The sequence below is a fragment of the Lathamus discolor genome, chromosome 3 (genome assembly GCF_037157495.1).
Source record: "Lathamus discolor isolate bLatDis1 chromosome 3, bLatDis1.hap1, whole genome shotgun sequence".
Classification (NCBI taxonomy): domain Eukaryota; kingdom Metazoa; phylum Chordata; class Aves; order Psittaciformes; family Psittacidae; genus Lathamus; species Lathamus discolor.
In genome coordinates, this window is record NC_088886.1 from 99971894 (window position 1) to 99994017 (window position 22124).

Consider the following 22124-nt stretch of genomic DNA (forward strand, 5'->3'; position numbering starts at 1 on the left):
CTGGCAGGGACCGGCGGCACACACACACACACACACACCCGCCCCTGCAGCCCACTTACCGCGGCCGGGCAGGGCTGCCGGCGCGGTACAGCGGGGCGGGGCGCGGAGGGCGGGCGGACGGCGGGGCTGGCGCGGTGGCGGGGCGGGTGGGGTTTCCGTGCGCGGCACTTATTAGTGTGGTGATGGAGGACCGGCCCCTAGGAGCCACGTCGCAGCGGCGGCGCGGGCTGGCGGCGGCCGCCGGGAGGTGAGCGGCGGCTCGGGCGGCGGAGGCTGCGGGGCCGCCCCGGCCGTGCCCCATGCGGGCGGCGGCGGGGCGGCGGCAGCGGCGCTGAGGGCGATGTCGGAGGCGGGGGGCGCGGGCCGGGCGCGGGCCGCCGTGGCGCGGCTCTCGGAAGCGGTGGGCGAGCGACGACAGCGGCTGGGCACCGCCATGGGAGAGGCGAGGCGGCAGCGGAGGCTGCTGCTGGTGGTGGTGTGCGTGGCGCTGCTGCTGGACAACATGCTCTACATGGTCATCGTACCCATCATCCCCGACTACATCGCGACCATGCGCGGCGGGGGGGCCGCCGCTGGCCCGTCCGCGCCCGCGGGGGGCAACGGGAGCGGCGGCGGCAACCGAAGCCTCCTGCCCGCGCGGTATCCGCCGGCCACGGGGGGCAACGAGGACGTGCAGATCGGGGTGCTGTTCGCCTCCAAGGCCATGCTGCAGCTGCTGGTGAACCCGCTCAGCGGCACCCTCATCGACCGCGTGGGCTACGAGACGCCGCTGCTGGCCGGGCTGGCCGTCATGTTCCTCTCCACCGCCACCTTCGCCTTCGCGGAGAACTACGCGACGCTGTTCGCGGCGCGCAGCCTGCAGGGGCTGGGCTCGGCCTTCGCCGACACCGCGGGCATCGCCCTCATCGCCGACCGCTACCCCGAGGAGCCAGCGCGGAGCCGCGCCCTGGGCACGGCGCTGGCCTGCATCTCCTTCGGCAGCCTGGCGGCCCCCCCCTTCGGCGGCGTCCTCTACGAGTTCGCCGGGAAGCGGGTGCCCTTCCTAGTGCTGGCCTGCGTCTGCCTCCTCGACGGCTTGCTGCTGCTGGCCCTGGCACCACCAGGGGCTGCTGCCGCGCGGGCCAACATGCCGGTAGGCACCCCCATTCATCGCCTCATGATAGACCCCTACATCGCCGTGGTGGCAGGAGCCCTGGCCACCTGCAACATCCCCCTGGCCTTCCTGGAGCCCACCATCGCCAACTGGATGAAGGACTCCATGGGGGCCAGCGAGTGGGAGGTGGGCCTCACCTGGTTGCCCGCCTTCTTCCCCCACGTGCTGGGCGTCTACGTCACAGTCCGGCTGGCCGCGGCATACCCCCACCTCCAGTGGTTTTATGGGGCTCTGGGCATGGCCATCATCGGCGCCAGCTCCTGCCTGGTGCCAGCCTGCAGGAATTTTGGGCAGGTCATTGTTCCCCTCTGTGGCATCTGCTTCGGCATCGCCCTGGTGGACACAGCCCTGCTGCCCACCCTGGCCTTTCTGGTGGATGTGCGCCACGTCTCTGTCTACGGCAGCGTCTACGCCATTGCAGACATCTCCTACTCTGTGGCATACGCCCTGGGGCCCATTGTGGCCGGCCAGATTGTGCACACCATGGGCTTTGCGCAGCTCAACCTGGGCATGGGGCTGGCCAACGTGCTTTACGCCCCTGTCCTTCTCTTACTCAGAAACGTCTGTCAGATGAAACCCTCTCACTCGGAGAGGAACATTCTCCTTGAAGAAGGACCTAAGGGACTCTATGACACCATCAAAATGGAGGAGCGTAAAGGCATGGGCAAAAGCCTCCACCCAGCAGATGGGATGGAGGAGAATGGCATGGACTCGTACCGCAGAGACCTGACTGGGGTGTCTGAGGAGGACTCATCAGACTACGAGTACAGTTAGGTTCCCCAATGCCACCCAGCATGAGGAGCAAGGAGGGGCATGGGGGAGAGAAGGGGTGGGGGGGGAAGTGTTACTGCATCATGTTTCTGTACTGACGTGCAATATATACAGTTTAACCTTGTCATGATGTAATGGCTTTCTTCTAGACTTATTTCTAATCGGTATTTCCTTTAGCATTCTGGCAAGGTGGAGGAGGTGGGGAATGAGGGGACAATCCTAAAGAAAATTACCTGGGTAATCATTGGCATAAATCTAGGCGGGATCCTTCAAAAAAAAACGAACAAACAAACAAAAAAAAAACCAAACAAAAACGATGAACAACAAAACAAAAAAACCCAACAGCCTCATAGCTGGGGTGTAATTGTGCAAAGCTGTGTGTGACGTACTGTATATCTCTGACAAAATAAAAGCAAAAAAGTCTGTGTAAAATTTCGACTGGTATATTCAGGGACTTAGTAAATCTGGTGTACATATACTTAGATTTTTCAGTTGGTTTCGTATATTTAAAAAGAGCAACAACTATCACAATGTCTTGTTCTTCCTTGGAATAAACTGGAGTATTGTACTTTTTTTCCCTCTCTTGTGCTGCTCTCTGGTAATGCAATATGCTGTGTTATGTTGAAGTCCAACCTACGAGAATAATACGATCTGAATAAACAGAATTGAAGGAGATCGATTGTCTTTGTTTCATTGTTGAGGGCTAATTGAGGGAGGGAGCTGGTTGTAACCCCTCAGTGTAACCCGTATGGTAACAATTCTTTGTAACACAAACCTCACTGGTTACCAGAGCTGCCCATGAGAAAACCCTGGTACAAAATGTTCTCCTTCATTCTTCAAAACATACGTTTTGAAGATCCAAGCAGACAGGATCGCACTGCGAACATGCTATTTATCACCTATAAACAGCTCCTTGTAGGCTCACGTGGATTTACTTTTAACTCTCACAATCGTGATTTTCATTTTTCGAATATTCCAAAGAAATGGCATGACCAGCAGTTAGAGACACAACACTGGAAAGCACTGCTGAAATGCCGGCCCAACTGCAATGTGCCCACTACAGTGTAGCCGACAGGGATTAAACAAAACAAAATATGGGTGATGTGCTTCATTCAGACTGTACAAAAAGTGGAAACCTTCGATCCAACTACAGTGGAACCAGAGTGCATATTTTGCCCTGTAAATTTACCTTGATTTAAAATAAAATCGTTTGTTTAAATTCCTGACTCACCAGGAAACAAAATAAATTACTTTCAATATCGAGGGGGGGTGGAAATTATTTAAACGGCCACAGCACGTACTGAAGGGCTTCCACCCGTCCCGCGGAGCTGGGCGCCGCGAGGAGACGCGGAGAACCCACCGCCGGCTCCGCTGAGCTCCGCGGGACGCGCGGCTCCCCTGCCGCGCCGCAGCTCCTCCACCGAGGCGGTCGCGGAGCCGCTCATGCGGCGCAGAGCTCCTGAGAGCACCGCGGCGGTGCTTCGGCACGGCGGGGCTGGCGAACGAGCCGTGGCCAACTCGGTGGTATCTGAGCCCCGCTACACCGAACCGCAGCCGCTCCCTGTGCGCTAAGCGGCAACAGCGGAGCCTCCTCCGGGCCACCGCCCCGCTCCCGCCCCGGCACGGTCTGGTGCTACCGGCGCCCCGGAGCCGCTGCCGGCGGTAGGGCATCTCCTGCAGAGCTCGGTCCCCTCCCGGCACCGCTGCCGCCCCTTCACGGGCTGCCGCCCCTCTTGGCCGTACTGCCGGTGCAGCCACAAGCAGTGCTGCCCACCCCGTTCCGCCACGGAGCTTTAAGGAGCCGCAGAAGCCCCACGGCGACGCCGCTCGACTCTGGCGACAGCCCCTGCGGTCCCCGAGAGCTGCAACCCTCGGGGGCTCCCTTTCCCGCCCCCGACGGCGGTGAGGGCGCGGCTCTGCGCGGCTCCTCCAGACCACCCCCGCGGGACGGAGCCGGCACGGAGGGCGAGGGGGCGCCGGTGCCTCTCCGCCAGGCACAGCCTGCGTAAGGGGCCCTACAAGAGTGGTGAGGCCCCAGGCGCGGCCGGCAGCGCCTGTTGCGCACCGCGGGAGGGGTGGGTAGGGCCGGGTCGGGCGGGGCCGGGGAGGAGCCAGGCAGCGGCGGGGATGAGCCGCGGTCCGCACGCCCTCTCCTAGAGGCGACCTGGCCGCGGAGGAGGCGGCGGTACCTTGGACAGAGGCGCCGCTACCTTGGACAGAGGCGCCGCTACCTTGGACAGAGGCGCCCCGACGCGCAGAGCCCGGCTGGAACCGCTCCGGAGAGCCCCGACGAGCAGGTACGGGAGGGCTGGCTGCGCGCCTCCCGCCGCTCAGACGGCGCGGCCGCAGGTGCCGGGGAGGGAGAGCCGCGGATCTGAGAGAGAGGGACCGGGTGCGGAGGGTCCCGCGAGCAGAGAGGGCTCCTCTCATCCCCTCGCCAGGCTCCGCCGCGCCCACGGGGCAGCCCCGTTGCCGCCGCCCGCGGGTCCCACCGCCAGCCACGGGCAGTACGGGGGAGAAGGGGCAACCCCGGGGCGGAGTCGCGGAAAGGTCTCGGGGCTCGGCGGCAGCTCCGGTGGAGCTGAAGGTCCCCCCGACGGGTCCCGGTGCTGAACGGCCCGCGGGATAGCTCACGGCAGGTGACAGGGCGGCTCCGCGCTCCACTCGTCGCGTCAACGGCCGCAGCAGTGCACGCTTCACACGTGTATTGCTGCTAACGCATACATGCCTCAACTTTAATATCAGTTCCAGAGAACTTTATCTTCCTGGTAACACTGAGAGCGAGGATGAATAGATGAGGGCTGAGTGTAATGCCCCAACAACATTATATCCCGCAAGCTGCCTCCCGAGTCCACGCTGTGTGGAGAACTCAAGTATAAGCGCATGGGCTTATTTCAGTCCCTCTCTGCTATCTGCTTAGAGGGAGATCAACACCTTTTGTTGTGTGTTTGAGCTGCTGCTCTGAGCTGTGGGGAAGGCCACCCAGCTCCCCAGCCTTCTGTGACTCCCTGCCACCCTGCTAAGCTGCTTACGCCACCCCTCGACTAAGCCAGCTGTAAATAAAAACAGCTAGGATTATCTTTTTTTGCCTAATAACTTTCACAATACACTTCATAGCCATCCCAGTGAGCAACTTTGAAGTCATCTTGAATTTCTGCAGGATTTTCTCTAGTGTCAGTTTCCTTGTCCTTTAAAGCAAATATAGGATTGGCCATGATGCTAAGCTGGCAGCAGTTGAACCGGAGACTAAATCTCAGTTTATCCACATGACGGAGAAAGGTACTGTTCAGGCTGCTCTTTTTCACACTGATTTTACAAATACACGAGTCTGTTACTAGCAGCGTTTCCCACAGACACAGAGCTAGTATGGAATTGTAGTCAGTGTGACTTCATAGGGCTGTTTGACAAAAAACATAAGGAAAGAAAACCAAAGTCACAGTGAGAAGAACACCAGAAGTATTTTTCCTTCGGGGGAATACAGTTTTAGGGGCTCTGAAGACAAAAGGGCTTCTCTCTGAGTGCTATTTGAGTGCAGGTGGGGAGCTGAGGCCAATCCATAAACTGGGCAAGCTACACTTGAACCTGTGTTGCTTGGAATAGAGCACACAGCTAAGTGGTGAGACCTGTGCAGCACACGAGAGGGAGCGGAGCAGCGCAGTGGGTTAATGTGGTGTCTCCATGAGGGAAATGGTCTCTCACCTGGGTTGAAATCATGAGCAGATGACAGATCAACACGAGTTTGCCATGCGGCTCATTGCAGAGCCCCAGAGACCTTATACAGCCTTACACAACCTTCTTCACAGCACATGGCCCCACTGGCAGCCAGTGCAGGACAGGGAGAGGACAGGACCAACACAAGGTGTCAGTGACCACATACACATTGGCAGAGCCACACTGAAGCCTCAAGATTAGACAGCTGATTCCTCAGGAGCGGAATAATGCACAGCCCTCCCTGCCCATCGCTAAACAAAACGTTCATACACTGTACGTTTTTATCCAAATTGTACTTAAAAGCTCCTACAGAAATAATTCAAATGTCTTGAATGTGGGTTTCGGAAAGGAAATTATTTTCAACCTAGTCAGCACATCTTTTTTATTCTGCATGCACACAGTGCAAACTACTTAAAAAGAAATCAAAAACAAAACAAAAAAAAAAACCCAACCCAAAACCTGGGACCTGTCAAGACCTGACAGAACACATAGAACTTCTTCTGCTTCAGCTGTACCACAGTAACTGAAGGACAATCATTTGGTGTAGGCCTATTGTAGCAAAAGAAATACCTGTGTAATATAGCTTATTCTTGTACAGAGAAGGCATAATGAGCATCTTTAGAACTGAAAACCAGGATAAGCATACCACCAGAGAGACACGCGTGAAAATATTTGCTCTGTCACAGATTATTTCTGTGACTTTTGTCAGATTAAGCCATCTCCTTTATGTGCTATCTAGAAAGACTGCTATGTGAAGTGTCTCAAATGCAGGGCATGCCACCCCTCCTGGTCCTCCTGCAGCCAACCTGCCAACCCAGACCTGTGCCCCAAAGCACTGGCATGCCACAAGCTTCTAGCCTGCAGGGCAAAGGCATGTCTTCATCAAGCTCCTTCCCACAGCTTCCACATCTTTAATACAGAGATGACAGCAACTCACTGTGTCCACAGAACCGTGCAGTGACAAATACATTTAAAGGTTTTCATGGTGCTTTCATATAAAATGATAAAGAGAGGACATACAAAATCCTTATACAGAAAACAGCAACCTTACTATTACCTGTGTCAACATAAGTACATTCCGAGATGTCATCTCCTTCCTCCAGCTAACATATAACAGTCATACAAAGAATGCAGATCACAGCACAGTGCATCGTGAAATTAATTAGAGTGACAAAATACACCATGCCAAGAAGGGACCATTTATGTGCATCAGAGAGTTCTGGATAAATAAATTTATAGCAAAATGAAACAAACAATGTCAGATCAATCTCCACAGGGCTCAGTTCAGCTACTTTGGAATGCTGTGCTTCTATTTCTCTTCAGTTTTGTCTGTGTATGCTTGTGCAGGGAATACTCCCTGTGTACATTTTGGTTATAAATGATGGATACTGACTGGACTTTAAATCTCTTCTATTTACAGAACTGAGGCGTGAGGCTTCGTAAGTGCCCCCAAGTGGCTTCAACTTCTGTCCTCAATAAAAGATATTAAAAGAAATGCAGGAATGCCTGTCTTAGACAAAAACATGCAGAAGAAGGAGAAAGATACATGCAGTAAGGATGAGACAGTAAGTGACTGTTTCCGGAAAAACAAAACAAGAAGAAAAAAAAAAGGAAAAAAAAGAAGATTGACGATAAATGACTTCACAGCTTCTAATGCTGTAAATTAATATAATAATTGTAATTATTATATTACGTATGTAATATAATTACATATGTAATTGTAATAATAATTGTAAACCAAGCTCTGTTCCAGAGCTGATTTCTGCATTTCAGGGAACACTAGTTATCCCACAGCAGTTTATAGTCAGGAACCTTGATCTAATGTTACTGGGTGGGACTAGGTGACTGCCAGACATCTCTTCTAACCAAATACATATCTCATATCCAAATACACTCTTCCTCCCAACAGCTAGGGAAGAATTCAAGTGAAATATTATTACACAACAACAGCAGATATATTGCTACACAATCAGTGATAGCGTGTAATTATTTCTTAATAGTATAGAGCTATCAAACTATCACGATTCATTTTCAAGCTGCTTTAAAAGATGCTGGATATGTGTACACCTGTGAGTAGCCAACCCCTCGGGTGTAAAGCTTTATTCCTAAGCAGAGTTATGAACTGCACAGTAACCTTACCCAAAAAGACAAGGCCAAAGCCAGGTATCAAAACTACCCCAACTATTTGGCACATCTCTTTCCACTGACCAAGAAATCAATGACAGAAGAGATATGCCCTTTCAAACATAGCTTGAAACTGTATAATTACTATTCTTTTACTTCTGAGATCCAGGATGCATTACAGGCTGAATTGATTTGCATTTCCATTAATAACAGGTAATCCTATTATACTTTCTGTAAGTCTTTGAAATTTTTGGTTTCTAGATAGGGAAACATAATGCAGCACTGACTTTTCTGTGGATGTCAAAAGTCAGAGCTGGTATTTGAGCTCAGAGGACACCCACTCCCTGACTTCTCTTTACAGCACTTATTTTACCTCTTCCTTCTTTGTATGCACTTGCAAAGGAGTTTGCAGCTAGCCTTGATCTGAGCAGCAGATGGGATTAGGCGACTGCCAGACACCTCCTTCCAACCAAAATCACGCTATGGTCCTGTAATCCTATGAAAATGAATGTCTACTACACCAAGAGCTGGTAAAAAAAAATCTGAGCTTTACCTGCTTTAGGAGACAAACAAAATCAAATTAGAGAAATAAACCCCCCAGAAGTTTATGGTCTATGCTACTTTCTAATGGACAAGCACAGCTGAATTAGATGACCCTTTCTCAACTGTGAGACATGTCCAACAACCTGAGGAACCATGCTTAGAGCACAATGCTTTCCTGCTCCAAACAAGATAAGGACAAAGCAAGTATGAACAGAAATGCTTTGTCTTGAAGCCTTCAAGGAGGGTTCCAGGCTGGCCAACAGCAGAGATTTGGCAGGGTAAAAGCACAGGTTTATTTAGGATTGTATGTAGTACTAATAAACACATAGACCTGCATGTTTTCTGTTTCTGCAATTGTAGAATCAATCATATTACCAATCAGACAAGTATTTACCCACAGTTTTACTGATCACAAGCTAAACACACTTATTTACTAATGAAAATAGTAAATAATTGTAAATTAGTAAATAATTCTATGATTATATTCTATGAAATACCTTCTCTTAATGCAGTATTTTATTATGCTGTAATGTATTTGAAGACTTCCAAGAGTAGCTTAGACTATATGCCTGCATTATGCCTATTTGCCTGTTTGTCCTAGGATTTCTAAACACTTATACCAAGGAATATTCTCCTGTTATAGACTAGTTTCCTGGACTATCCATTTGAAACTCTCCTTGCCTACAAATAGAGCTATTGGAGAGGTGCCATTGCTTCAGTATTGCATACAACTGCATACTGTGTCCTAAAATTCAGGCACTTGAAGACCTAATGAAACTACCAAAGTCACACAATTATTTGCACTAATCAAGCATCTCAACTGCTAATAGAATAGGTGGATTAAAAAGGGGATGCAATACATTAATAACCATCAGAATAGAAAAAAGGGGGGAGAAAAATATGACAATTTAGGAACAAGTAGGATTACTTGCTAGTATCTCTTTCTTTTTTTTTTTTATTTATGATTAGACAGTGCCAAAACTTCCAGTCCCACCACTGCAGCAGACCTTGCGCATGTACCTACAGTGCATGAAACACTTGGTGCCAGAGGAGCAATTTGGAAAGACCAAGGTCATTGTGGAGCGGTTTGGAAAGGCAGGAGGCTTGGGAGAATCCTTGCAGCAAATGCTGGAGGAAAGAAGGGAAAAAACAACAAACTGGGTAAGCAAATGCAGATGAGAAACATAATTGCTGTGTTGGATTATGATAATTTACAAACTCTTTGTGATGTTCTGTATGTGATCACTGCTTTCTTTCAGTGGGTCAATGCTAACAGGGGTCATATCAGATTCTACCAAAGGGAATGAATATTTCAGACATATTAGGCTAGAATTTTCAAACGATGTCAAAATCCATGTTTTTGTTATGTTTTCAGATTGATGGTTTGTTGACATAAATGACGGAATTTATACAAGGTGCATGCATGCAGGTGTCTGCTCTACCTGTAGGAAACACTGTATTACATCAGTTTTGGATCTCATTTCTTCCTTTGCTTTAATAAAATGATTTAGAGTTTTTATTAAAATGAAAAATGGTTTCTGATAGAGCTATGAAAAGCGCTTTTTATAGCCATCTACCCAGAGCTCTGATCCAGTCATATTATTCTGGAACAGAATACTTCAATATAGGAACTACTGCTAAAGAATTAAATTATTATTTGCCATTCATTGTCACACCATACCAATGTAGTTACCCTGAGGTATTTATTTCGCTGAATATACACATACATGTACACACACCATGCTGAGACCTCAGCCTTTTTAAAAGTCCAGCTTTCTGCTTCTCAAGACAGGAAAATTAAATAAGCCATGGATAAAGTAGGTGTTACCATTCCACAAAGCCACAGTTCATCCTGCCTGCATTAAGCATGTTAGAATATGGCAACTGAAAACTAGAAACACTGGTTCTACCGCAGTTTTTCCATCCCAGCAAGGAAGAGAGACACCTAATTGTTTAATGGGTTTAGTGAAATCCTGCACGCTTGCTACTGATGTCAGTAATTGGGATTCTCCCTGAACTTTTCAGTTGTGACTTGCAAGAAAACTCGATCAAGTTGCTGCTACAGTCAGAAAAAACCAGCTACAGTTCTGACAGTGCTTTTGTTTTAACAGCAGTGCTTAATTTCTGAACTACTTGTTGTCACAGTCTGAGGGCTGTCCCCTAAATGACACCCAATCTTGTTTTGTTATTCCAATCATAGAACTTCATGGGTTTGATGGCTAAATTAAGCATCACTTAAATAGTGCTCCAGGAGAGCAAATAATGTTCTAGGAGACAGCTGTTCATTTAACCACATATAATATGAAAATTACAGAAGAAGGATGTCTAACCATTTTGTGAAATGTCCCAACATTAAATGCCAGTTATTAAAACTAAATACCTGATTCTTAATATAAACTAGAAATGTTTTTGTTTGGGATTTAACTTGCCAGGAGTACAGCTCTAGCCTGTTCTCCTGAAGACTCCGGAGACTGTAGGGGAAGCATCTGTTCTAACAGCGATGAAATATCTCAGAGGAAAGCTTTTTCAACTGATGCGTGCATTCATAATTATTTTTGCATAATTTCATTGTTGTTTATAGTTTACCATATGCAAAGCGTTCCAGCTAAACTCAGACAGAACATTTGATCTTTTTATGAAAGCCTCCATTTTCCAAACCATTATTCTTGAAGCTCTGCTCAGACATAAAGCAATGCATTACTGTAACGCCTGTGTTTTCTATAAAAATGGTTAGAAATTTAAGTGTGTCTGTCTGAGTCGAGCATCAGCAATCTGCACTTGTGTCAGTGGACACAGAGAGAATTCTCCAGGGGCCCTATCCACATCCCAGTATCTGCAGGACCGAACCGTTAAGCTCAGGAAATTCTTTTCCCACTCTGTCTTGATACAAGATAGTATCTGGTGGCTAACAACAGAGCATCTTGGCAAATATTTGAAGCCTCCTGAGGAAAGCCATCACTAGTAAAATTCTGCTCACTTCTTAAATCTATCCCAGTTACTATTCAAGAGCCAGCAGTTAGCGTGTTGTACTCTTTTTTTGGTTGTAGAGAGAAACACACAACAGAATACCCAAGCCACCACAATATGGAGCCTGTCTTCTTTTTAATGGAACACACTGTAAATTGCCATTGATTGAAAAACAGGATTATGGAATTGTGGCTGATTTCAGCTGAGCTGAGGTCACAGAGCCCAGACTGAAAATGCCCAGCAGCTCCATTAATCAGACCCTATGCCTGACACCAGGAGCACCACTCTCTTCTCACCCCCAGACTGTCTTTCTGCATACTGTTCATAGCTTTAAGATTTCATGTCCCCTTCCCTTAGGTGTTTAACTACTGGCTGGATGACATGTACCTCAACAACCGGCTAGCTCTTCCAGTCAATTCCAGCCCAGCAATTATCTTTGCTCGTCAGCATTTCAAGGATGCAAATGACCAGCTGAGGTAATGTACTACAACTTTGCAGCTTTTGCTAAATGAAAGGTTATTTTAAGTGTACTTCCTTTACAAAAAGACAATCAACTTTCATTTTAATAAAAGGGCTGTAACCATTAAAGGATTTCCTACTAGGTCTGCTGAATAGTATCAGTAACCCCTTTCTGGGGTTACTCATACTGATATTCAGAAATGAAAGGGTCATGACTTTTATATTTATTGCATGAAAAAAAAACCACCATGGGATGTATAATTTTTTAAAGGAACATTTGCAAAGTTTTCATCGTGTAATTCAAGGAAATCATTTTGCGATGGAAAAAATAAATACTAATTTCTGACACACTGTTTAAAGGAAACCGGTTTTTAACATGCTGTCACTATGACTTATAGCAAACTGAAAAAGGTCACACTGGCATTAAATTGTCCCTTTTAGGTGCCCAAAAGGGCATCAGAAACACAGGAGAGCTAAGAATAAGAATTCAGAAATCATTCCTCCCCAAGAACACCGCTTCATTCAGGCCCATCCTTCCTAGCCCTGAAATGACCTTTCTCCTTTGAGCTGTTGTGGCCAATTACAATCATTTAAAAAGTTAAAAGGTAAGCAAGTAGCCAAGCACAGAATATACCTCTCCAGACACCCTTAAAACAGGATTCCATTCTTCAGCCTTTGCCAAAACATTTTCTCCTTTTTAAACAGTAAACCAGATCAGATCTACCCTCACATAGTGCAATTTTCCTCTTTGCTTTTAGCACTCTCTAGCTGCTCATTACTGAAGGAATTATCTGCATGTGAATTCATGCTATTCTAAAACAGGCAGAACCTTGAAGCCAATGCGTTATTTTAACATTTTGCATAGACAGCCAATGTATCTTTCTACTTTAAATATAACTGTAAATGCTCCCATTCATTACTGACTAAATTTATTGTGCACACAGCTTTCAAAAGACCTCCACTTTACATTTTATAATGCACGTGCTTTAACACGGAAATATTTTTCTCAGAGCCTCCCGTTCAGACACAGTGCAAATGAGCAGCGTCAGGAAACAATACACCTGCCCAGAGCTCTGCAGAAAGAATATCTGCTTAGGACAGGAAGTACTCTAATAAATTGGACAGCTTAGGAGTATTGATATTGAAACCCATGTTAAGGATTCTATTAAATATTCAGCCTCTGCTCCCATTCTCTAAATAAATGCTTTCAGGCTTCCTCCTGTGGTAGTCTGTTTAACCATTTGAAAGGACCATCTCTAGGATTTCATATTTCTCTTGACATTAATTAATTGGGTTTTGGGTGAGGGCAGGGGACTCTTTTTGCCAAGCCAGAAGGCTTTTTCTCCTTATGCTGTCATCAATCATTCAGGCTCTCCTCTGTCTCTCAGAAACAGCCCAGTGTCGCCAAATAACAAAAGACTGATGTCATTTGTATTTGCTACTTGCAGGTTTGCTGCCAATCTCATTTCAGGAGTGCAAGACTATAAAGCTTTACTGGACACGTAAGTAGCTTGGAAGGAAAGCTGCCGCTTGAGTATCCACAGGGCTTCTAACTCGAGAGTGCTATAACGTGCTCAGGGTTCGGCTGGATTGTACCTTTCTATCATTTGGAAGGGCTGGGGCTCCAGCATGCTTCAGGGCAGGTGCCTCAGCAGTTGTTTTATGTTCTTTCTGCCTTATTACTGCAATCTAATAGGTTGAAAATGGATCATTTTTGATGGCTGGCAGTCATCAGTCCAGTGCGCGCAGTGTGGCCCAAACAACACACAGAATCTGCCTAACCAAGCTATTGAGAACACACCAGAAGTCTGTGCTCTCCACACACAAAGGGCAGCAGCACTGTGGTTAAACAGCCTGCACACCTCCCCTGGTACCACTGACCTTCCAGGAGAACGAAGCCTTACCACAGTTAGGCTGGCTCAGTGGCAAGTAAAAATAAGAAGTTACTTATGCCATTGTTATTTTCTGTACACAAGAACAGGGGAAATCCATGGTTCTTGAAACCGTGCATGAGGTAGCTCTTAACAACCACTGCTCCCCAATGAACAGTAGAGAGCCAGGCACAATGGATGCCACACTATATTAGGGAAGAAGCAATTTTTCTGTCTGGAAATACAAAAGGCCTATATAATATGGTTTAACCAATACTTATTTGGATGAGGAAGAAAAAGTCCATGTTCAAACAACAAAGTCCCTATTATCTATGAATTAGATAAAAGAAAGAAGAAGAGGCTGTTTGATTTTTCAGTTTCAAAAGTCTGACAGCTACTCAGAAAGTATAGAAGAGGTACTCATTTAAGAACATGTGCTTTTGTCCAAGATACACCATGCAACTGCATACACCAGTACAAGCACATTGTGAAGTACCAGTGCATACTAATGCAGTTCGCTGCATCTTTATCTGACAGTATCTGAGATGAAATAAAGAAACCACATTGCTCAGACAATAATTTAAATTCTTACTATTCTGACCTCGCTACTTTAGATGCGAAGATTTCCGTGATCAGATTTACCTACTTTAAATCAATAATCATTTAAATCCTCACTACTGTGTCCTCATATTGTTCGTACTGTTTGTTTATCACCCCTCCTGTATAATTATGAGGACACCATAACTGTAACATTTTCAGTTCCTTGTTGCTGTTGAGGACTTCTACCAGTGAGTGTACTGCTAGCTTCTTTTGGATCATCCCACGTGCAGATGCACAATGCTCCAGTCCAAACCCAGGCATTAAACTAAAACTTTTAGATTTAACAGTACAGATATTCCATGCAGCTGCCAGGACTAAGTTTTCAAACAAAGCCTAAATTGCTCACATTAAAAAGTTGTAAGATCTTACACAGACATCTCCTAAATCAGTACTGGATTTTCTGCTGCCATTAATCATCAACAACACCTTTCTTAGCTGCTATAATTTCAGATTGTCTTATCTAAACCCACCATGCTATTCCACTAATTTTGATTGTTATAGATGCTCTTTAAAACTCTGTTAAATGTAAGAGAATTTCTGCATTATGCAAAACGTAGGAGAAGGAAAACACTAATAACCCTGTTTTGCTAATAAGGAACAACAACAAAAAAGCACCTGTACAAGGAATAAGAGTTTGAGAGCCAAGAACTAAAGTGGATATCCTTGGTTTAGAATTGTGAGTTCCAAAGAGGTAGTTAAACAAGATAAACTATCATAAAACTTTACCCTGTATCAGGTGTACGTATTGTGTGCTTCTTTGCCCCTGTCCCTCTCCAGCAGGCTGGAAACATAGTCCTCTCTTGCTGAGGGAAAAACTCAGCACCACAAGATCTTCTTCCTCCTATAATCTTGGCAGCCTCTCCTGAACAACAGCACCATTATTTACTGCGGCAATGTCAATGGGATATTTTAGAATCCATACAAAAGGAAAGAAAGAAGTTAGCACAATTATGATTTTTTTTTTTCCTTATTTCTGGCCACTAAAGAAGCCTTTTTAGTTGGATTTTTTCACATGCCTTCCAATAAGAAAGGATGGGTTTTCAGCATTTATTCCCCCATAGGTCTAAGTAAGGGTTATCACGTAAGCGAAGCTCTGTGGAAAACAGAAATGCCCTCTGTATTGCCATAGTCATTCCTGTTCACCAGGCAAGGCCCTCTCACACACCCCCTGAGTACCCTGCACAGTACAGGGCCACCGTGACCTGCAGTGAATTTCCCCAGCACTTTTTTCCCAAAGTGCTATGTCTTTTCCACCTGTTTTGCTGACTTCTGTCCTGGCAAGTTTCCAGGGTCCCATCTAGGCAGGTTTCCCATGCATGCTGCAAGCTGCCTGTGACCTGCTATTCTTTCAGTTTCCACTAGATGATAATGCAATTGCTTAATGAATATGCATGAAGCTGCCAGGAAAGATGTATTTAACTTTGGCATGGGAATTCATCTATTTCCGTTATACTGCAATCTTGTTTTATTATTCAATTTGTGTTGTACCTGATCTAATTGTAACAGAACAAAGGACAGATTAGATTTCTTTTCCTCTCTGTCTCTCTCTTCCCTCTCTCCTCCCCCTTTTCCTCTGGCTTTCTTTTTCTTCTCTCTCTCCAGCCACGTTTTACCTGTTGATTTTGCTCGTGGACAGCTGTCTGGTCATCCTCTCTGTATGAAGCAATACTATGGGCTCTTTTCTTCCTATCGTCTTCCAGGACATACCAAAGATACCCTTGTGGCCCAGAAAAGCAGTGTAATGCCAGAACCAGAGCACATCATTGTTGCTTGTAACAACCAGGTAAATGAGCGTTCTCTTTTTGTACCTTTCTCAGTATATATTTCTTAGATTGCTTAAATTCACTCAAGAGGAGCGTAATCTCATCATTGTTTAGAAACACAATTACTATGCTACGTATGAGCTCACTTCTTACCAAGCCTTTGCTGTCAATATTTCCAAAAGATGCTTCTGCAGCACTTTTGTCCTTAGCCCACATTATGTTCCGAGTACAGTGATGCAGAAAGGAGGAATGTGGCAGAATGCATTTGCTTTCTCATTCAAAAAAAACATGTTTATTAACAGAGATGAAACCACAGAGAAAAAAAAAAATCTTACTGGAGTGCTTTTGCTGGAAATGCTCTTCTCTTGACAGTCAAACATTGGCACACAACACATGGCCTATATGCCGCCATCCCATGGAGGGGGGCCTAAGCTATACCTGAAGATAACACAGGTGCAGGCGGAAGTACTGGAATAGGAGAATGAACCTGCCTCAATCAAAAATGCTGTCAGGTAGCAGTGTATATTGGCTAGGCAGGGTACCTTATCACCCAGCCTGGCATTTGTAGTACTGGAGCCATGTCTACAGTCCCCCTTGGAATGAAGGAGTAGATTCCAGTGCTCCCTTTTCCGGGAAGTCCTGTTCCTCACCTCAATGGGAAGTTCTCTAATTCTCTAGGTTATTTTTAAACAAATAATACCATGGAAATTATTTAGATACTTCCTGATTTTATCTCTTCAGGGTTTTTTAAGCTTATTCAAATAAGGTATGTTTTATTTGAGCTTCATACACAGTATAAGTCCCTTATAGCAACCAGCATTACAGTGGTGTAAAAACACAGGGCAGGTGAGCCCTGGGCCAGCCGCCAGTGTTTATGTACTCCATTACCTGCAGGCCTGGCTCTCCAGGCAGGACTTGAGCATCTCAACACCTACCCAGGCAAAAGCACAATGTTGGACCAGTAAGGGTCCAACCCATCTGTGACTGTTCCTCTGACTCCTGTCATTTTTTTGCAGTTTTTTGTTTTGGATGTTGTCATTAATTTCCGTCGTCTCAGTGAGGGAGATCTTTTCACTCAGTTACAAAAGATAGCCAAAATGGCAGAGAATGAAGAGGAAATGCTGCCTCCAATTGGCCTGCTGACAACAGACGGAAGGACAGAGTGGGCAGAGGCCAGGATGATCCTTATGAAAGGTTAGCAGCAGCAATTCGAGCTTTCTCCATCATCTTCCTCCTCTTCCTCCTCACCATCATTGCCTTTCTCTGCTGGGAGTGAGCACTAAGCAAATATAGGACTGAATGTGCAACCTCACTGCTGAATTTTTCCAGCAGGAGGAAATTCAATACCTGTAAGTGTTCAGATGTGTGTTGCCAGGGAATCAGCAGAAATGGTTTGACCCTTTGGCTGTGTATGTTTAAGTGTTACGCCATGTATATAGCTCTCATTCCATTCTTTGTTTTTCATCACATAAACTACATTACATCAGATTGTGTCATTTGTCTCTTTCTTCACATCTGTTTTGTACCAACGGGAATGATGGATCCTCTTAGCTTTTGGCAACTATTTTTCATCTCATGGACTTTTTCATCTCATCTAACAAAGGCATCTACAAGCTAACACCTATTGAATCTAGCTGTATACTCTCTCTAGTCAATAGAGAAAACCAGAAAGTACTACGGTTGATCAATCCAAACCTTAAGGAAGCATCAAGAAAAGGTGACACTAGTTACTCTCTGGGGATAGTTCTCTCTTTCAACAACAGGCATCGTTCAGCTGTCTTGGATTCTGGACTTGAATGCCTGACTTTGAAACAGATGAAAATTAAGAGTGGGATTTGTCACCTGTATCACATCACACCTTATATATTTTACACTGAGGCTAAGTGATGTAAATGCCCTCTTTTTGCCATTTTAGATGACTTACATATTCATTTTTCTCTCCTGAAAAAAATGTTAAGTCATGTCTTCTGCTTCAATTCATCAATGCTACAGAAAATATTGCTGTTTTACCTATGCCCTGGAATATACAAGAGTTGCTGATAGTCTCAAAGTACGTTTACCATCCCAAGGAAGATCTTTCATTTTCTTATTCAAGTTTGTGCTTATAATAACTTTATACAGATAAACTCACAAACACACATAGAGTCCTAGCACTGTTACATGGTACCAGTCTAATCTTCAGGCTTTCCCTTCCCCTTCTTTTCCTTTTAGAACAGTAGAGAAAAGATTCCCTATTATAATGAAAAGTGAGAGATACCCTAGTCATTTGTGTTCATGCCACACTTTTAAGTAAAACTCAATACCTTGAAAACTGCAAGAAAATCATCTTTGTAAACCTGCATCACCCCAAAGAAAAAGGACAAAATAACAAAAACTAGCAGAACCATCTCTGTAGTGGTTTTGGATTGCCTGGTATTTGCCAAAATATTCATTTTAATGAGGAAGAAAGCCAACTCAGTTATGCAGCTGAAAAAAACCCCGCAGATTCTGAACTAGCAAATATCACAGCACTGTGAAGTGAGCCTTCTCTAATCTAAGCAGGAATCCTATCCTAGACTACTCATACTAGCACAGGTCCTCTATACAGTATGATGCATTGTTGTTACACATGGATACATGATTATTAACAGCCCTCTTTCTTTTCTGTGGCAAAATGTTCATAGAACTAACAGAGGAAGAGAAATGCCTCTAGTGAAGAGCTTGAGGTGAAGGGGTCATTACAACTGTTCTGTATGGGGCAGGGAAAGTGAAGATGTTTTGGGACAGAGAAGACTTACACAGCACTTTGCAGAGGTTATGAAAGAAATATATGTATGGGCCTGCACAGACCTACAAGTAGAGGATAGGTCTTTGAGGTAAAGAAGAAGACATTGTAAAACCCCAGCCATCACTGGTTTATGAACACATTTAGTATTTTAACTGCGTTCAGGCTGCAGAACTAACTCACTCCGCTAAATAGAGGAAGTGAATTCTTGTTGCTATAAGGGCTGCTGTCCCATGCATACTATAACTGAATTTCATTCAGACCCGTCTTCTTATATCTTCCTTTTAAAAACAAAACTCAAAATTTCCAAGTAACTAAAAGCTGACCTGCCAATTCAATAGAATTATGTGCATTAGAAAGGCAGAAGGACAAGAATCATCTTCCAGGGCTTTAGGCTTATTCTCATGCTTTTCCTGTTTCAGCTGTTTCTGGAAATATTTGTTTTCCATCCCAAGTCATGGTTCATGAGTTCTTATACAGTTCATTGCCTACTTTACATGATAATTTTTTCAGTGTCTGATCAGCTTTCTGGACATATCTGTCCCTCCCTGTAAGGGCATCTTTCCCCTACTTCTCTGTTTCTAGCAGAGCTTAATTTTCTTCTCTCTAATACCTAGACTCAAGATACCTGAAGCCATATGTCAGAATAAGGGCTTCATATCTGTCAAAGACATGTGGGCAGCAGCCACAATAAAATACATATAAACCTATCTGACAACAAAAAGCAGAATGCTGAGCAAGCTGTGAGCAGTTTGTAAATCGCTATCCAAGCAGTTTTTCCTTGAAGGCCCACAAATACCAGCAGCTGATGTATACTGGGCAATTTCCATTTACAGTGATGTTTTTCAGTGTTTGTACCCAGGCCATCAGTGGAATAAATACACAATTACAGTCAGCCCTGTAAGTGTCAGATACCAGAAGAGCTTTACAGCCAAGAGAACAGAGACATGTCTTCTCCCTTATAAAGCTTCTAAATGCCTTTGAAGACAATTCATAGGGACATCAGCGCAACACAGATCGCTGGCAGAAAGCTCAATCTATCTGCATTTCCCATCGATTTCAGTCTCCTGGCCCAAGGTTTTGTAGGAATTGATAGCAACACCAGAACTCTGTTTCTGTGGGCAAGGGAAGACAAACACAGTGTGCTCTCTGCCAGGTGCCCACACAGTGTGCAAGAAGTCAGGCTGGCACCAGACAGCAATACACAGAGCTTCACCATAACCTGAAAGAGGCCACAGCTCCCCCTCTTCTTGCATATTTGTGCTCTGTTTTGCCACATTGCATCTACAGAATGAACCTAGGCAATAACAAGCATCTGGGGTTCTTTTTCTAGCTCCTCACTAACCTATGTTACTCATTTTGGGAAGGTACATCTTTTCTTACTTTGAAAAATGCTGTTCTTTCAGAGGGTCAAGCTACTTCTTATATTTACAGACATTAAAAACCTGCATATTTTTAAGTGGCTCCATATTTTAAATGCAAATCAGAATTGCTTCTTTTTAAATACTTTTTCTATCTTTTCAGCTAAAATCTTCTCCAGAATTGAGCACAGATTTATTGAACTTAGCACAGACTTTCAAGAAGGTTTGATCAATCTAAATACATACCTTTAGTTAAGAATATTCTTAAACAAAAACATCTAACAAACCCAGCAGGTGAAAGCTGATCTGTTAAGAATAGAAGGAATTTTAAGTTGTTTGAAAGGCCTTTTTCCTTTGATCTTGTTAACAACCATTTAACAGCAAGTAATGATGTTATATGCTTTTGAATACACCAAGTTCTTGTTATAGGTTCCACACCTTTATCCTTTCAATTAAGAACTGTAGTAAGTGCTCATGATTAAATACTTCCTATGCCTCAAACCAGCCCCCAGAAGCAAGCACGCCTTAATTTTCCTAACATCTCTGAGTTAAAGAAACTGAGAATAAAACTCCCACATAAATATACCATAAATAAGGAGGAAAGCACTGAACACAATGGAAAAATAGCCTTTGTAGTTCACCCGTAGAAGCAAGACTGACAGGATAGGGAAAAGAAACAGAGAGACAGAAAAAGCACATTTTATTCAGCAGTGTACTAGTGATAGGAGGGAAGAGGAATGTGGCAACCCGTGGTTTTGGCAATATCACGCTCAGAATCTAAACATCACAACCTCATCTACAGATGTTCCTTGTGTGATGTAGGCAATATGCACAGTCCAGGGCTTATTTCTCTAAAGTACAAGAAATTACATGGGATAGGAGAGAGAAGAGAAATTTAGTATAAGAACACAAAAACAACATGGGCCCTGCTGTTCTGTGTCCAGAAAAGGATTTTAATGAAAGAACAGCACAAAACCAGTATGGGCCCAGCTGTTCCAGAACAGAATACTGCAGCAATAGCGTGAGCATTGAAATGCTCTATTTTCCACCTGTCCTCAATGTTATACATAAAATAAGTAAGCATTGCTGGTGTTCAGACTAAAATGGATCTATCTTGTAATACAATTACTTCAGGAAAGGAAAGGCAGAAAAAGAAAGTGGATATTATTGAATCATATGAAAGATACACAGCGAGACTGCAAAAGTTAACACATGAACGAATGCCTCAATGTAACATTTCCTTGCATTGATCTGCTGTTGAGAGAACTCTGCAGATACCAGCTCTTTGCAGAGTCAGGGTCAGATCTTCATTGCTCTCCAAGGCAACAGGGTTCCCGGCCAGCCCTGTACTGCACGTAGGAGGATGTGAACATTTCACTTTTTTATCCCCAGACTCTACTAACCGCGACTCTCTTGACATGATTGAACGGTGCATATGCCTCGTGTGCCTGGACAGCCCAAGCGGGGTGGAACTCAGTGATACCAACATGGCATTGCAACTGCTACATGGGGGAGGCTACCACAAAAATGGGGCCAATCGTTGGTATGACAAACCCATGCAGGTAAAAACCTCACGGTACTATGACATTATTTGCACGTAATGCCACCAGGTGCCCCCATGGTAGGGACCACTTGATGCAAAGTGGGAGAAGAAGAGAAAGGTGGTGTCAGCATCTGCCAAGGCAGGGGTGGTGTGAGCAGCACTGTTCCTTGCAAGGCAGCAGAAGCAGACCTACTGCCTTGCTGTAGTAGCGGAAGTGCCTTCTCCAACACAGGTATGCCTTTACCTTACCTGAAACTGCCCTTTGCACTTGAGGAGGTAGACAGATACAGAGACATACAAGGAAGATCTCTAACAAAAAACCCAAACCAGTGTGTGTTCAGTTACACCAAATCAAATTAAATAAAAATTCTGTACTATCATCCCAGAACAAAAAAGAAAAGCATAATAGCTTTCTGTGTTTTCTCTTCTCAGACATTTTCCTGACAACCTAGAAATACTACTGCTTATAACTTAGCATGTGTTTAAGCTACCAT

At 45.0% G+C, this 22124-nt stretch overlaps 2 protein-coding genes across 2 annotated transcripts in view; both read left to right on the forward strand.

The window, feature by feature from the left end:
- The first annotated feature begins 340 nt into the window (after positions 1-340).
- Positions 341-1960, forward strand: SLC18A3 (solute carrier family 18 member A3). Its single transcript, XM_065672813.1, has one exon. It carries the CDS (start codon positions 341-343, stop codon positions 1925-1927), a length of 1587 nt encoding a protein of 528 aa, XP_065528885.1. The 3' UTR covers positions 1928-1960.
- A 5177-nt stretch (positions 1961-7137) lies between these two features.
- The window catches only part of CHAT (choline O-acetyltransferase), a 28899-nt gene continuing 13912 nt past the window's right edge, over positions 7138-22124 (forward strand). The window contains exons 1-7 of the mRNA XM_065672814.1: positions 7138-7200; positions 9272-9463; positions 11627-11745; positions 13177-13230; positions 15802-15982; positions 16979-17156; positions 21480-21649. Coding sequence (XP_065528886.1) covers positions 7138-7200; positions 9272-9463; positions 11627-11745; positions 13177-13230; positions 15802-15982; positions 16979-17156; positions 21480-21649 — 957 coding nt within the window. The remainder of the gene's footprint in view (positions 7201-9271; positions 9464-11626; positions 11746-13176; positions 13231-15801; positions 15983-16978; positions 17157-21479; positions 21650-22124) is intronic.